This window comes from Panulirus ornatus, chromosome 6, assembly GCF_036320965.1.
Source record: "Panulirus ornatus isolate Po-2019 chromosome 6, ASM3632096v1, whole genome shotgun sequence".
NCBI lineage: Eukaryota > Metazoa > Arthropoda > Malacostraca > Decapoda > Palinuridae > Panulirus > Panulirus ornatus.
In genome coordinates, this window is record NC_092229.1 from 28260369 (window position 1) to 28276172 (window position 15804).

Consider the following 15804-nt stretch of genomic DNA (forward strand, 5'->3'; position numbering starts at 1 on the left):
GGTGTGGGTGACGGTGGTGAGGGGGTGCAGGTGAGGGTGACGGTGGTGAGGTTGTGCAGGTGTGGCTGACGGTGGTGAGGGTGTGCAGGTGTGGGTCACGGTGTTGAGGGTGTGCAGGTGTGGGTCACGGTGGCATGTGTGTGCAGGTGGGGGTGACGGTGATGAGGGCGGACAGGTGCGTGTGTGACAGTCGTATGTGTGAGCAGGTGTGTGTGACTGTGGTAAGGGTGTGCAATTGTGGGTGACGGTAATGAAGGTGTGCAGATGTGGGTGACGGTGGTGAGGGCGTGCAGGTGTGGGTGACGGTGGTATGTGTGAGCGGGTGTGGGTGACGGTGGTGAGGGCGTGCAGGTGTGGGTGACGGTGGTATGTGTGAGCGGGTGTGGGTGATGGTGGTGAGGGTGTGCAGGTGTTGGTGACGATGGTGAGGCCGTGCCGGTGTGGATGAAGGTGGTTTGGGCGTGCAGGTGTGTGTGACGTTGGTATGTGTGTGCAGGTGTAAGTGATGGTGGTATGTGCGTGCAGATGTGGATGACGGAGGCGTCAGCGTGCAAGGTATGGGTGATGATGGTATGTGCGTGCAGGTGTGGGTGACGTTGGCATGTGTGTGCAAGTGTGGGTGACGGAGGTGTGGGCGTGCAGGTGTGGTTGACGGCGGTGAGGGTGTGCAGGTGTGGGTGACGGAGGCGTCGGTGTGCAGGTGTGGGTGATGGTGGTATGTACGTGCAGGTGTGGATGACGGAGGCGTGGGCGTGCAGGTGTGTAGGCAGAGGACTCACCTGGACCCTGGTGAAGGATGTGCGCGGCTTCTTCCGCTTGGGGGGTGTCCTGCTCTGGTAGGGGTGGCCGATCCTGCGCGGGAACCCGAACGGACCTGAGGACAGGACGTCAGCATAAGTCAGCAGGCGAGACGGACCACACGGACCTCAGGAGATGGTCCGTTTCACATACAACTCGGTCAAATATATAACATATAACTCGGTCATATATAACATATAACACATAACTCGGTCATATATAACATATAACATATAACTCGGTCATATATAACATATAACATATAACTCGGTCATATATAACATATAACATATATGATATAACATATAACTCGGTCATATATAACATATGTAAGTCAGGTCTCAGTAAAGGCTGATGTCAGCAGGGACACAGTAATGGCTGACGTGGTCAGTGGGGTCAAAGTAAAGACTGACACAATCAGCAGGGTCACAGCAGAGGCTGACACTGTTGGCAGGGTCACAGTAAAGGCTGACATTGTCACAGTAAGGTCTGACACTGTTAGAAAGGTCGCAACAATAACTGACACCGTCAGCAGTAGATACTGTCAGTGAAATCACAGTAAAAGCTGACAGTGTCAGTAGTAAAGGCTGACACCGTCAGCAGGGTCACCGTAAACAGACAATCAGGTAGCGTCATGGTAAACAAAGGGGTAGTTCCAATACAAGTCACAGTGACCAGTCACGTCTCAACAGTGACCACACACGCCTCACACAACAGGCAGCTCTAAGCTGACACGCCTCACACAACAGGCAGCTCTAAGCTCACACGCCTCACACAACAGGCAGCTCTAAGCTGAAATACATCACATGAGGACATGGGACCTGGAGTTCCATCCCTGGAAAGCAGGTGACTGTGAAAAAAAATGAACATAATATCCCAAAGTAAAATGTCACTGCAGCTTTTATCCCATGCACTGGAAAGGTCTACAAGATATGTAAATTACCTCATTGTATCACGAAATAAACCAGAGGCCTCATAACCAGAGTTAGCTATGAGGCAGAGGTCTTCCTCATCCCGCCAACGGTGCAGATCAGTGAGTGTCGAGGGGGAACATTGTGTTGGCGAACACAGTGGTGAGAAGAGCGAGGGGACCAGGCGAACCATAGTGGAGTTACGGTATATACAGATCCTATGATGCTTGCTGATCCTATGATGCTTGCTGATCCTATGATGCTTGCTGATCCTACGATGCTTGCTGATCCTATGATGCTTGCTGATCCTACTTCATCGCACATAGTAAAGTAAAAGGTTCAGGGCAATACTACCCTGCAGACGCTGAGCTTGATATAAAGAAACTTTTGCTGCACATTTATTCTTTGCATCTATCCACCTCTTTATCTCTCAACCTACCTACCTACTTATCTATATAAAAGTCTATCATTTCATGTCTATCTATCCTTCTGTTTATCCATTTATCTAGATAGGCAGTTGGATGAGTAGGTAGGCAGATACAAGTGTTATCACATCGAGTCTTCCACTTCAGGTTCCATTAAGCCAACCTGCTTCCTCATGTATATTTACGTCGAGCAGTCTTCACAGAAACATGCTGCGTGGCCGCCCGTACCACAGCTAGTACCCCTGATGACACTCCTCCTCCTGCTCTTCCTGTTGTCTGCCGCGCCTCCTCCAGGAAGGTAACGCGTGGGGCAGGGTCGTAGTAATGAGTGTTGGGGGCAGGGTCGTGGTGATGAGTGTTGGGGGCAGGGTCGTAGTAATGAGTGTTGGGGGCAGGGTCGTGGTGATGAGTGTGACCAAGATCAGACCAACATACGGCGGACACATCACACTCGCACTGCCGCTCCTGAGTGTGTGTGTGTGTGTGTGTGTGTGTGTGTGTGTGTGTGTGTGTGTGTGTGTGTGCGTGTGTGTGTGTGTGTGTGTGTGTGTGTGTGTGTGTGTGTGTGTGTGTGTGTGTGTGTGTGTGTTTATGCTTGTGTATTTGTGTGTGTCTCTGTGTCAGAGTGTGTCTGTGTATAGGTCCTTATACAGAGCACTATGAAAAGTATTATAAGTGTACCACTCATACCTTCGTCAGCCTTACTTAAGGAACCAGGAAAGTACTAGTGAGGACTGTTGGAAGCGTAGGTCTCTGAGTCGAGTGGATATCTAAGTCTAAATAACGGACTAAATCCTCTATTGCACCAGGGCAATAGAGGATTTAGCGAGTCTTTCAGAGACAAAGGAAGACAAAGCTGGACTCACGGAGTACTTGGGGCAGCTCGGGGAGTGTGTATGAGACTCAGGGAGCACTTACAGAAGCAAGGGAGTGTGTAAGAACTCAGAGAGCACTTAGCAGACCGAGGGAATACTTGAGAAACATGAGGATTATCATTGGAACTTGGAAACTACTTGGGAGTTGTGCAAGGTACCTGTGGGAGACCACGGAAATGTTCGGAGAACTTGGTGGGGGTTCTTTAATGTTTGGAGATCCTGTCGCAGGGGTGTTTAATAGAGCCCTGGTGAATCCTTGAGATCTGGGACTAATAATTAGCTGGTAAGGACTGAAGTGGACTTCACAGGGGAGAGAGGGGCGCTGCGCTTTCAGATTATCTAGGAGATACCTAAGGTGGAGGGAGAAAAGATCTTGAAGACCTGACGACGAGGGAGGTCCGTAAAGTACCAAGGGAGAACATCAGGAGTGGAGGGAGAAAGGACGTGATAGGTGTGAGAGTATCAAAAAAAATAAAAAGCTTACACCACACACCTGTACACACCACAGTCTTCTCTACCATCTCAAACTGTCCCTTCCTCTGTTCCGCCTCTTCTTTCTCTCTTCTAACCGCTTTATTAAAGAAACATAAGTGTGGGTGGGGAAGCTGTGAGCGGGGAGGTGCGAGGGAGGGAGGGGTGGGCAGGAACGTAGATAGAGCCACACTACCTGGACGCCCAGCTAAGTGGGACACCCGGGATTTAATTGTAGTGGTCACTTATGGGGTACTTAAATAGAGTGCGGTGCGGTGTCGGGTCAGGGAGAGTGGGATGGCAATGAGAAGCGGGGAGGGGGAGGAATGGGAGAAGAGAGGGTTGTTGGGGAGGAATGGGAGGGGTGGAGTTTAGGGGTTTTGGTGGGTAGTGAAGGGAGGGATGAGGTCAGGGTGGTGGTGAGGGGTGGGGATTAGGAGGAGCTGGTACAGCTGGTGGGTGGGAGTGGGAGTGTGGTTGGGGAACGTTGGTTCAGTGGTTGGTTGGTAGTGTCGCTGGAGAGTAGGTTGTGGTGTGGTTGGTAGTGGTACAGGGATGGTACTTGCTGGAGAGTGGGATGGTATGTGGTAGGCTTTGGGACAGGGATGGTTCAGAAAAATGTTGGTTGTTAGAGGAAAAGAGCAGCAGTGTGGTAGTTGTGGAGGGTGGCAGACACGGTGGGATGCAAGGTATAGGTGGGGAGGAAACTACTGGTACCTGTTCCTTGGGGGAGGTAGTGAGGAAGGTTGAGTGGGGACGTAGGACATGCTTGGGAGATAAGGTAGAGAGATGGGAGGGCGGCTGTTGACTTCCATGTAACACTTCAGGTGTTGAAGGTCCTGATGATGGATTCATTTTTTTTCCGTACAGAATTCCTGTGTTGCTGGTGGTAACATGAAATGTATATTGTGCATCCATCACTGCCGGAGGCTCCCAACTTTTTATTTTTAATGAAATTTTTCTGGATTGCAATCAACGTTTACATAATCTAGTCCTATGTCATCTGTCCTGTGTCAACATTGGTAAATTTATAAGTTTGATTAAATGATGTGACTCGTTGTGATAGTCGGTATCATTATGAAAATATCACAAGGAATATGACATAAAACATCGTGGAGTGTGTGTGTGTGTGTGTGTGTGTGTGTGTGTGTGTGTTACCAGGACTCGTGTCGTGGGGTGAGCCGCTGCTGGGGTGACAGTCAGCGTATGCCACAACTGGTTGCGTGGAGGATCACTGCCACAGCCACAGGTCTCTTGATGGCTCTCACAGATTTCTCTGAGCACCACATATCTGAGTGTTGTGGGATAGTACGGGATCGTGTGTGAGGTACATGGCGCAGGAGTGGCAGGGGTTCGAACCTATCCCATCACACCCACGGTAGACGGAGAGAGCGCTCTAACCACCACAGTAGACCCGGTAAAGCATGAGACACTCATGTCTTACATAAGAGCAAGTGTTATCACTGCCTGTGCTGTGCACTCATATGAACTTACAGACCTTCCTCCCATTGTATTTTATACAAATATCGGACACACAATTTTCTTGTTACCACCTGTACACTTGAAACGTAAAAGGAATACTTGAATCGTAAACTATATTCTTGAATGGTAAGCCAAGCGCTTAAACAGCAAACTAGACACATTCAAACCAAACGCTTAAATCGTAAACGAGATACGTGAATCGTAAACCAAACTCTTAAATCGTTAACTAAACACTTAGATCGTAAGACAAACGCTTAAATCGTAAATGATATTCTTGAATCTCAAACAAGACACTTAAATCGTAAACCAAACGTATTAATCGAGGACAAAATGCTTAAATCCTAAACTAGTAACTTGAATTGTAAAGGAAACGCTTGAATCATAAACGAGATACTTAAATCGTAAACCAGACACTAAAATCATAAAGTAGACACCTGAATCGTAAAACAGATACTCAAATCATAAACCAAACAAGTGTAGGATGAAAATTACCACCACATCAACTTCCATTAATCGTGTTAGCAAATGGCGAGATGGGGAAACCTTTACCAACCATGAGCTCCGGAGACTTATTCTGACCAACCAGTGTAACTACTCCATGTTGATGTGTGATCCGATGTTCAAAATGTTCGCGAGAAAGAAAAAGTAAGGGAAGCGCCGGCACTTTCCTAAATCACGTTAATGATTTTAGTGGCAAAGGTTAGCAGGTGTGGGAAGATATTTAATGTTCACACATATAACCTCATCATATAAGACACGCAGAGGAAGGTATGCCAAGGTTTGAGTGTGTCTGGGTGGTTGTGTGTTGTGTCTTTATATATGTGCGTTGTGTATGTGTGTTTACATGCATAGGTCTTCATGTCCACGTGTGTACGTATATTTATGCGTGTCTGTGTTCGTACGTAATACAGTATGTTACACTATACGGGAGGGAGTTCTACTGTACACTCATTGGCCCTATGTTTGGAACTGCCCCTACCATCATACAGCTTTTTAAACTCTTGTCTCACTCTCACCGCCTGGCTTATAGCATTCATTCACTACTCTGATAAAATAAAAGTACTTTCAGAAAAAAATAAAAGTACTTTTTAAAAAAAAAAGTTTCTTTTTTGGTTTCTTGTTGTGGTTTGTGGTTCTGTCTCCGAACATTTCTAAGAGACTGGATCAGAAACATGAAAATGGTGATCAAGTCACTCCTTATCTTTCATTCTTCTAGAGAAGGTAAATATACAGCTTCAATGCCTCTAACCTTCCATTGTATTTCAGCTCTATTAGTTATGGTACCATGATGCCTTCCCTTAGATCTACTCCCTTGCTATTAATGCTTTTACCTTTAACAGCAGTGATTAAATCAGATAACATAGTCTAGTTTTGGTATATATATACGTCATAGATAATGAGCCAAAAATATCCTTATCTATCTGCTTGAATGCGATTCTTATATTTGCCAGTAAATAGTTTGTCTCTATTACAGTTCTGAGGTCGACTCTTGCACATATCATGACAACTCCTTTCCTAATAGATTATATTCACATCGAGGCCTTCTTACACTATGTCCCATTTTCTTTATATTTACTCAAGTTTTAGTTTCATCAACCATACATCAGACTAACTCTGGGTCTCCTTGTAAGTTTATGCAGCTCTCATAATTCTTTCTTCCTAACCTTCGCATCATCTGCGAATATATTCAGGTATGAGTGTAGGCCTTCTGGCACGTTATATATACATATCAAGAGGCGCAGTGTGTGTGTGTGTGTGTGTGTGTGTGTGTGTGTGTGTGTGTGTGTGTGTGTGTGTGTGTATGTGTGTGTCTGTGTGTGTCTGTGTGTGTGTGTGTGTGTGTGTGTGTGTGTATGTGTGTGTGTATGTGTGTGTGTGTATGTGTGTGTGTGTGTGTGTGTGTGTGTGTGTGTGTGTGTGTGTGTGTGTGTATGTGTGTGTGTGTGTGTGTGTGTGTGTGTACGCGCGTGTGTGTGTATGTGTGTGTGTGTATGTGTGTGTGTGTGTGTGTGTGTGTGTGTGCGTGTGTGTGTGTATGTGTGTGTGTATATGTGTGTGTGTGTGTGTGTGTGTGTGTGTGTGTGTGTGTGTGTGTGTGTGTGCGTAAATCTTAGATTATTTGCTTGATTTTGTTAGATAATTCAACACTACTCATGTGAAATAAATATGCATAAAAGAATATTGTTAACTCTGCTTTCTTAAGATGCTTAAGTGGAACTAATTCATATCAAGTACAGATATTGATACAAGGATTGGATTCCAGTGAAACTGTAGAGAATCAACAGATGTTAGACATCTTATACCATTAGACTACACGGAGATGTGGAGATGTTCAGAATTCTAACACCACACAGCAGTTATCTGATGTATAACGTGTTCAATATTTCGACAGGAACGTATAGTTAAGAATGAGCAGCTGTGGCTTGTAAGGGCGACACTGTGAGTGTGTGCTTGGGAGGAGGGGGTAGACTAGGATGTTCCCACGGCCGTCGTGAGCCAGACGCCCCAATTAGCAGCACAGGTGAGCCGGCCAGCCCTTGGGAAGCCATACCTCCAGCCACCTTCCCGGCCACACCCCGACCTCACCGCTCACCCTGCCATCTTGGGTCAAGGATGAGGCCAACCTCAGTCTCATCCTATTACCCTGGGCCAGGGGGAAGGCAAACTTCAGCCTCTCCCTCATCCATAGGCTAGGCTGTGGGAGGAAGCTACATTGTGAGAGGCCACACTCACCCTACCACCCTCGGCTGTGGGAGGAGGCCAACAACCTCCACCCGCATCCTAGGCTGTGGGAGGAGGCCTACAACCTTCACCCTCATCCTCGGCTGTGGGAGGAGGCCTACAACCTTCACCCTCATCCTAGGCTGTGGGAGGAGGCCAACAACCTTCACCCTCATCCTAGGCTGTGGGAGGAGGCTATCCTCGCTCTACCCACCCTGGGCTGTGGACGCTATAGTGACTGGATGACGATGGTGATACAGTGAATGATGGTGACTGTCGTGACTACTAGAGTGAGGAGTGACGTTGTTGGTGACGACAGTGAAGAGGCAAGATGATGACAGAGGTGACGACAGTTATAGTGACGGAGGTGATGGTGATTATCTTCAGAACATGACGATGACAGATGACAGTGAAAGGTGAAGATTAGGGTGTGGTAGTGTCAAGAGAGGCGACGAAAGGGAATATAACTGTGTCAGAGGGAATGATAAAGACAGATGTGACTGTGACCTATAGGGTGACGTGCAGGGGTGTGGAGTGCCCTAGTGAGTGATGTGCAGGTGTGTGTCAGTGCCCTGTGGAAGGACATGCAGGTGTGTGGCAGTGTCCTAAAGGATGACGAGCAGGGGTGTGACAGTGCCCTACGGGATGACTTTCAGAGGTGTGACAATATCATAAGGGGTGACGTGTAGGGTTGTGACAATGCCCTGAGCAGTGACGTTCATTGGGTTTCAGGGCTTCAAAACATGACGTTCAGTGGCGTGGCCGTACCCTCAGGAATGACGATGTGGGAGGTGACGGGTTCTTAAGGGTTAAGTGGGGAAATGTGATACAGATGGCTGTGACGGAGCCTCAGGTGTGACCAAGGGGGATGTAACAGTGCCTCAAGGCGTGACCACGGGGGTTGTGACGTAACATGGGAGGGGTGAGGGGAGGTGACACTGAATGGTGTGACGATCATCGACGGGTGACAGATTTATCCGTGTCACTGCTTCGAGGGGTGAGAGTAGGGGACTGTGAGGACGGTGTCTGTGGGAACAGTGAAGGTAGTGAAATCTTATACACCGACAGTGACCGATGTGACCATGCCTTATGAAAGGTAGGTGTCGGTGAATAATGTGACAGTGCCGTATGCAGTGATAATGGTAATGAGCGACCACAGCCAAGAACATCCTGTGTGGTCGGTCTGTGAGGAGATGTGTATGACGTAATTTCTACTTTCTGTTGACACATGTCTCCGACCACGCCCTCCTTGACGTCCTGACGTACAGTAATTTGAGCACAATCATCCATCAAGCATACTAAGTAGACATCATCACCTTCCGATCAACTTGCCCAACGATCACATATAGATTACGGAAAAGCCTCAGAACTCCCTCTGAACGTACACAGTGTTAAGGAACCACAGGTTCCTCTTTCCCCCACACCAGGACAGTTCTGGTTGACGAACATCACTACTTCTTTTCTTTTCCATTTTTTAACAGGAGGAAAAATTTACCTCTAGATCTCTTTTGTCGAAAAAGATCAAAATCGCTAATTGTTGAACATCAGACGAAAGAAATAATTTTCATTGAATCTAAAAGTATTTGTCTAACTAATACAAAGACAAAGCATTTTAGTGACTATGGATGAAGCTTACAGGTCTAAAGGTATGCATAGAGTGTACAGTGCGTACAATAGAGCGTACAGTGCGTACAATAAAGCCTACAGTGCGTACAATACATCGACACAGGAGGATGACAGGCGGGTCCGAGTTGGCCAAGGGAACCAGAAGGTCCTCAGTCTGTCAGGACAAGGAGGAAATGCATTTTGATGGCAGTGATATAATACAGAGCAACGTAATGTTGGATACATTAGGGCCCGTTGTGGATGCAGGTACAACAGCTGCATCACACGAGGGTGTGGAAACACATCACGTCACATCACGTCACATTACAAGAGGGTGTGGAAACACATCACGTCACATCACATCACATTACAAGAGGGTGTGGAAACACATCACATCACATTACAAGAGGGTGTGGAAACACATCACGTCACATTACAAGAGGGTGTGGAAACACATCACGTCACATCACATCACATTACAAGAGGGTGTGGAAAACATCACATCACATTACAAGAGGGTGTGGAAACACATCACGTCACATCACATCACATTACAAGAGGGTGTGGAAAACATCACATCACATTACAAGAGGGTGTGGAAACACTTCACGTCACATCACATCACATTACAAGAGGGTATGGAAACACACCACGTCACATTACAAGAGGGTGTGGAAACACATCACGTCACATTACAAGAGGGTGTGGAAACACATCACGTCACATTACAAGAGGGTGTGGAAACACATCACGTCACATTACAAGAGGGTGTGGAAACACATCACGTCACATCACGTCACATTACAAGAGGGTATGGAAACACATCACGTCACATTACAAGAGGGTGTGGAAACACATCACGTCACATCACGTCACATTACAAGAGGGTATGGAAACACATCACGTCACATTACAAGAGGGTGTGGAAACACATCACGTCACATCACGTCACATTACAAGAGGGTATGGAAACACATCACATCACATTACAAGAGGGTGTGGAAACACATCACGTCACATCACGTCGCATTACAAGAGGGTATGGAAACACATCACATCACATTACAAGAGGGTGTGGAAACACATCACGTCACATCACGTCGCATTACAAGAGGGTGTGGAAACACATCACGTCACATTACAAGAGGGTGTGGAAACACATCACGTCACATCACGTCACATTACAAGAGGGTATGGAAACACATCACGTCACATTACAAGAGGGTGTGGAAACACATCACGTCACATCACGTCACATTACAAGAGGGTATGGAAACACATCACGTCACATTACAAGAGGGTGTGGAAACACATCACGTCACATCACGTCACATTACAAGAGGGTATGGAAACACATCACATCACATTACAAGAGGGTGTGGAAACACATCACGTCACATCACATCACATTACAAGAGGGTGTGGAAACACATCACGTCACATTACAAGAGGGTGTGGAAACACATCACGTCACATTACAAGAGGGTGTGGAAACACATCACGTCACATTACAAGAGGTATGGAAACACATCACGTCACATTACAAGAGGGTATGGAAACACATCACGTCACATTACAAGAGGGTGTGGAAACACATCACGTCACATCACGTCACATTACAAGAGGGTATGGAAACACATCACGTCACATTACAAGAGGGTGTGGAAACACATCACGTCACATCACGTCGCATTACAAGAGGGTGTGGAAACACATCACATCACATTACAAGAGGGTGTGGAAACACATCACGTCACATCACATCACATTACGTAGTAACGAGGAGAAAATGTACGAAACAATGTAAAGTTAAGAGGAAACCTTCCTTATTGTCTTGTTAAGATCACATATCAGCATCGCTCGAGCAGTGAATGGTGGAGGAGGGTGGCCTGATGGTGGGTGGGGTCAGGGTGGTCCAGAGGTGGGTTGGGACAGAGGGTGGGTCTGGATGAGAAAGGAGGTGGGTGCGGCCGGTGGGTCAGGACGGGGTGGGCCCAGCACTCACACACGTCCCGACGCTCGTCACCCACTTTAAAACTCGAACGTCTCAAGTGATTAAGGCGGCCAGGCGTCTAATGGCCTTACCTGGATTAATTGCCTTCAAATCCAGGTGGGAAGGCGCCGCACCTCCCCGTTATTTATATAGGTCCCCGGGAGAGGTGCTCGCCCAACTCCAGGGACCTTCTCGTTCTCCTCCTCCTCAGAAATACATCGCCTTGAGGAGAATTCACGCCTCCTCCAGCTGTTTTATCAGGTCTGAGTTTTGGTTTAATGGCTGGTAGTCGGTAGCCTTAATGGCGTGGAGTTTATTACTGTTGTTTAATGGTGAAGGAAGAGAGGAAGGTGGTGATGAGCGAAGTCTTGTGAGACGGTGGAGCTGGCTGGCAGGTAGGGCCTCAGCCCTCCCGACCACCCGGCTATTAGGCCCTCGGAAAAACAAACTGATACCGACCCGAGCCTGTCTACACTCGTCGCTCCGGAGATGCATGACTGGGGCTGGCGGTCGGCTTGTAACCTGTTGATGACCTGGTGCTGACGGGCCAGTGTCTAGATCGAGGTCTGTAGTGGTGACGGGGCTGGTGACATATTGGTGACCTGGTAGGCGTCCTGTTATCTAGATATATAAGAGCGAGACGCTTGAAGTGTTAACGGTGGTGAGAGGCAGTGACTGACTTGTCAGCAGCTGATTAACTTGGTCGCTGGCATGATCAGCCTCCACATGATATGGTGAACGTCAGTTAGCCAGGACCTCCTGAGATTATCGTGGCAACATATTTACTATACATCAATGATCATTATCCTACCTATAGTTTGGCTCCCATTGTCATATCTCATCAGTGTTTCCTTTCTCACAATACCTTTGCTTTTTACGCACTAATCTGTACAGCACAGCAGAGGTTCACTGATCTCTTAAGGGCTCTAGAATTATGTCTTACTGTTTACTGTACATAGAGATACAACATCAAAGCTCGGGAAAATGGCGTGTGACGTGAAAACCTGCTGGTTTGTGTCCCCTGTACCAACGACTAGTTTGACCTTTTGAATATTCATGACCATACGACCCTTGAGCACGACGGGACGACCTCTGAGCACGACTCTTGGGTATGTTTGCTTGGCTTGTGACCTGCTATGGCCATGACACCTGAGAATACTGTGGTACATCGGAAACACCGTGGTCACAACACCTGTATTCTGTGGCACAGGTTTTACGGCTCCCCAGCGCCTGTGTGCACCCAGCACGTATCAAGCATGACCCTGGCCACGGTCGGTGTGTGTAGTATGGCAGGTGTGGAGCTCCTGATGCACTTGTATGTACACCTAGGAAGCGAGAGATCCAGTGGCTGTGGTTTGACGGGTTGGCTAGATAAGCAGAGGTGAATCAGGAAATAGTAGATAATTTACGGATGACTTTACTAACTTCTGGTATAGAAGAGGATTTGTGTGGTTGCTCCTTGGCTGTCTCCCTCATCCTGTCTCCCTCACTGTTCTAACACCGTGTTCCTCCCTCCACTCTGTGTGGGACACGCCCTTCCTTCCATTCTTGTTACTTCCCGTGCCTTCATCTTTCATTCTTCTTTTCTTTTTTTCTTCTTTAAATTGAATCTCCTCCACTCGTTGTTGTACAACACTTCCCCAAACCCACTACACACACACACACACACACACACACACACACACACACACACACACACACACACACAACACCTGGGAGCCAGCTGCTAGGAGGCTCACCCGAGCCTTGCCTACCCACACCTCATCACTCACCACTCGGCTGCCTGGGGTACTACGCTTCTCTCTCTCTCTCTCTCTCTCTCTCTCTCTCTCTCTCTCTCTCTCTCTCTCTCTCTCTCTCTCTCTCTCTCTCTCTCTCTCTCTCTCTCTCTCTCTCTCTCTCTCTCTCCCTTGTCCCCACAAATTAAGCACATACTTAGCGTCTGGCATCAGAGGCCCTGATGATCACTAATAAAAAATAAAGGAGCGCGAGACACATTATCTCAGAAATCGCCATCATCCGTACTGGAAACCCTAAACAGCCGCCCATTACAGAGCTTCCAGAACCCCAGAACGCTTGAGCAACGACTGAGAAGTGAGTTTATGTACACATCGTGTTGTATGATGTGTGAGGATGATGCCAGGACCAGCGAGGATGTGGTGGTGTCGACGATGTTTATAGTTCCCCACATCCTGACCCTGATGAGGAGGCACCGGAGGTGAGTCACCCCAGAGATGAGCTGGGGTGGTGTTACCTGTCGGGCACCTGCTGGGGTACTCACCAACTCCTAACCCCAGAGATGACCCGGAGGTGGTGTGTCGGGTGCGGGTGGTGTTACCTGCAGGGGTAAAAGCCGACTCCTGACCCCAGAGATGACCCGGAGGTGGTGTGTCGGGTGCAGGTGGTGTTACCTGCAGGGGTACAAGCCGACTCCTGACCCCAGAGATGACCCGGGGGTGGTGCGTCGGGTGCAGATGGTGTTACCTCTTGGGCAGCTGCTGGGGTACGCATGTCACATAACTTGTGACTATATATCATGTATCCTGGACCTCCCTCCCCGCCCTCTAACTGGAGGGGTGGGGGGGGGGGGTTTCCTTTAGGACACAGGTCCCCACTTGGGCCAACCTGTCACCCTCCTATGTCGATGTATGGTACTTGCCTCCACCTGCCCATAGATATGTGACCATCTATGCTCTCACATAAATGCTTTGTCTATGTATATCTGAACATTAAATATTCTTAAACTAAAAACTTTTGACCTTGTATATATGTATACCATGTCTTTGTGTGCACACAGACACACACAAGCACATCAGCCTAAGCCAAGTACCCATTTATCGACTAACGTTAAGGGGAGGATGAACACCTTGGTTGGATGTGAGCCGACTGCTATGCCCAAGATTCGAACCCAAGCAGACTCGACTCCGGGTGGGCCCGTGCTGTCTGCTTGTCAGTAACGCTAACCACTACACCATGGAGGCCGGTGTGTGTGTGTGTGTGTGTGTGTGTGTGTGTGTGGGGGGGGGGGGGTGTTTGTACGTATGGCGTGTGTTTCCCTTTGTCTGCGTCAGTGGACACTGGGAGATAGAAGTTACCATCGGTATAGCTGCATTATCATCAGGGAACAGGATGCGGTACAGTCCTATCAAGATCATTCTCGCTTCAAAGAAGTCCATCATTTCCCAGCTCCTGCATGGAATGCTGTCTCAGAGTTGCAGGACCTCTGTAACAAGGGTCCTGGGGGTGTATGATGAGAGAGAGAGAGAGAGAGAGAGAGAGAGAGAGAGAGAGAGAGAGAGAGAGAGAGAGAGAGAGAGAGAGAGAGAGAGAGAGAGAGAGAATTCAGTATGTGTATTGATTTACCAATGCCGATTATATGAATATATTTTTTTCCTACCGAGTTCCTACACAGTACATATTGCTCTACTGGTGTTATGTGTATTTCACTGTTTCTGTCATGATGATGATCAGCTTATGTTCGCGGCAGCTGCACGTGGCAGCATTAGGCAGGCACTGCAATGAGTGCATGTCAGGGATGATGCTTCATTATCATTACGTCGATCAGTTTTGTGCTTGTTTTTTCTTATTTTTCCTCATGCGAGCAATGGGATGTTTGGGGAAGGATTAGATATACATCAAGGGCATTGATAAGTGGAACGTGAAGGAATTCCCTGTGGTAAAGATGGAAAAAGTAAAGAAAGGGAAGGAATTTATGATAGTGTACCATGGATGAAGACAATGATTAGGTTATCGAGTAGAAGGATGCTCGACGGGCAAGCGAGAACGGAGCGAGTGTGTTGCAGGTAAATGCCAATAACGAAGACGTGGATAAGGCGAGGTGAGGCTAAAAGACAACACATACAAGGCAGACAGAGACGAGGGGAGTTTAGGTGAGTCAAAGGTAGGCATTGATGGTGTAAACTGAAAGAGAATTGAGTGAAATAAACACTGGTGAAGGACTCGGGTGTCCTAGCTTACAAATCCCTCAAAAGTTATGTTTAACCTAATTTCTCCTCGGTATATTGTCTGCTGAGGGAGGTGAGGTCAGGAGGTCGGGCTTGGGGGGTGGGTGGGAGAGATCACGAGGGGTGAGGATGGCTTGGGGAGTAGCGGCTAAGGGCGCTGACGACCACTAATGGCAAAGATAGTTTAGGTGACCGCTCAAGGAGGGTGTGACGGGATAGCCCTCAGGCCTGTGAATAGCTTAGGGATGGCCCTTAGGGCCTGATTGGCTCGGCGGCGACGTCTAACGGTATAGATGACACAGGTTGGTCAGTGGAGCTGTAGGCGGCATAAGCAGGTCAGCAGGGGTGGGCGTAGCATGGGACGACCCATAGAGGTGTGGGTGGCAGGTGTTGGCCGGCAGGGGTGATGGGTGTGTCCAGCAACTTTGCAACGACTTAGGTGACGGTACAGCAAACAATTCCAAGACCCCGCATCTTCGAGGATGATTTCCACGTAGGAGCAAGGTAACGATGAGGCGAGAATGTCCTCGATGAAACTATCTATACTCCTTTCTCCAG

General features: G+C 48.0%; 1 protein-coding gene across 2 annotated transcripts in view; it reads right to left on the reverse strand.

Annotated features, from left to right (window-relative positions):
- The window catches only part of LOC139749135 (uncharacterized), a 290807-nt gene that overhangs the window by 149344 nt on the left and 125659 nt on the right, over window positions 1-15804 (reverse strand). For both annotated transcript variants that reach the window (XM_071662761.1, XM_071662760.1), the window contains exon 2: window positions 780-874. In XM_071662761.1, the coding sequence (XP_071518862.1) occupies window positions 780-874 (95 nt within the window). The remainder of the gene's footprint in view (window positions 1-779; window positions 875-15804) is intronic.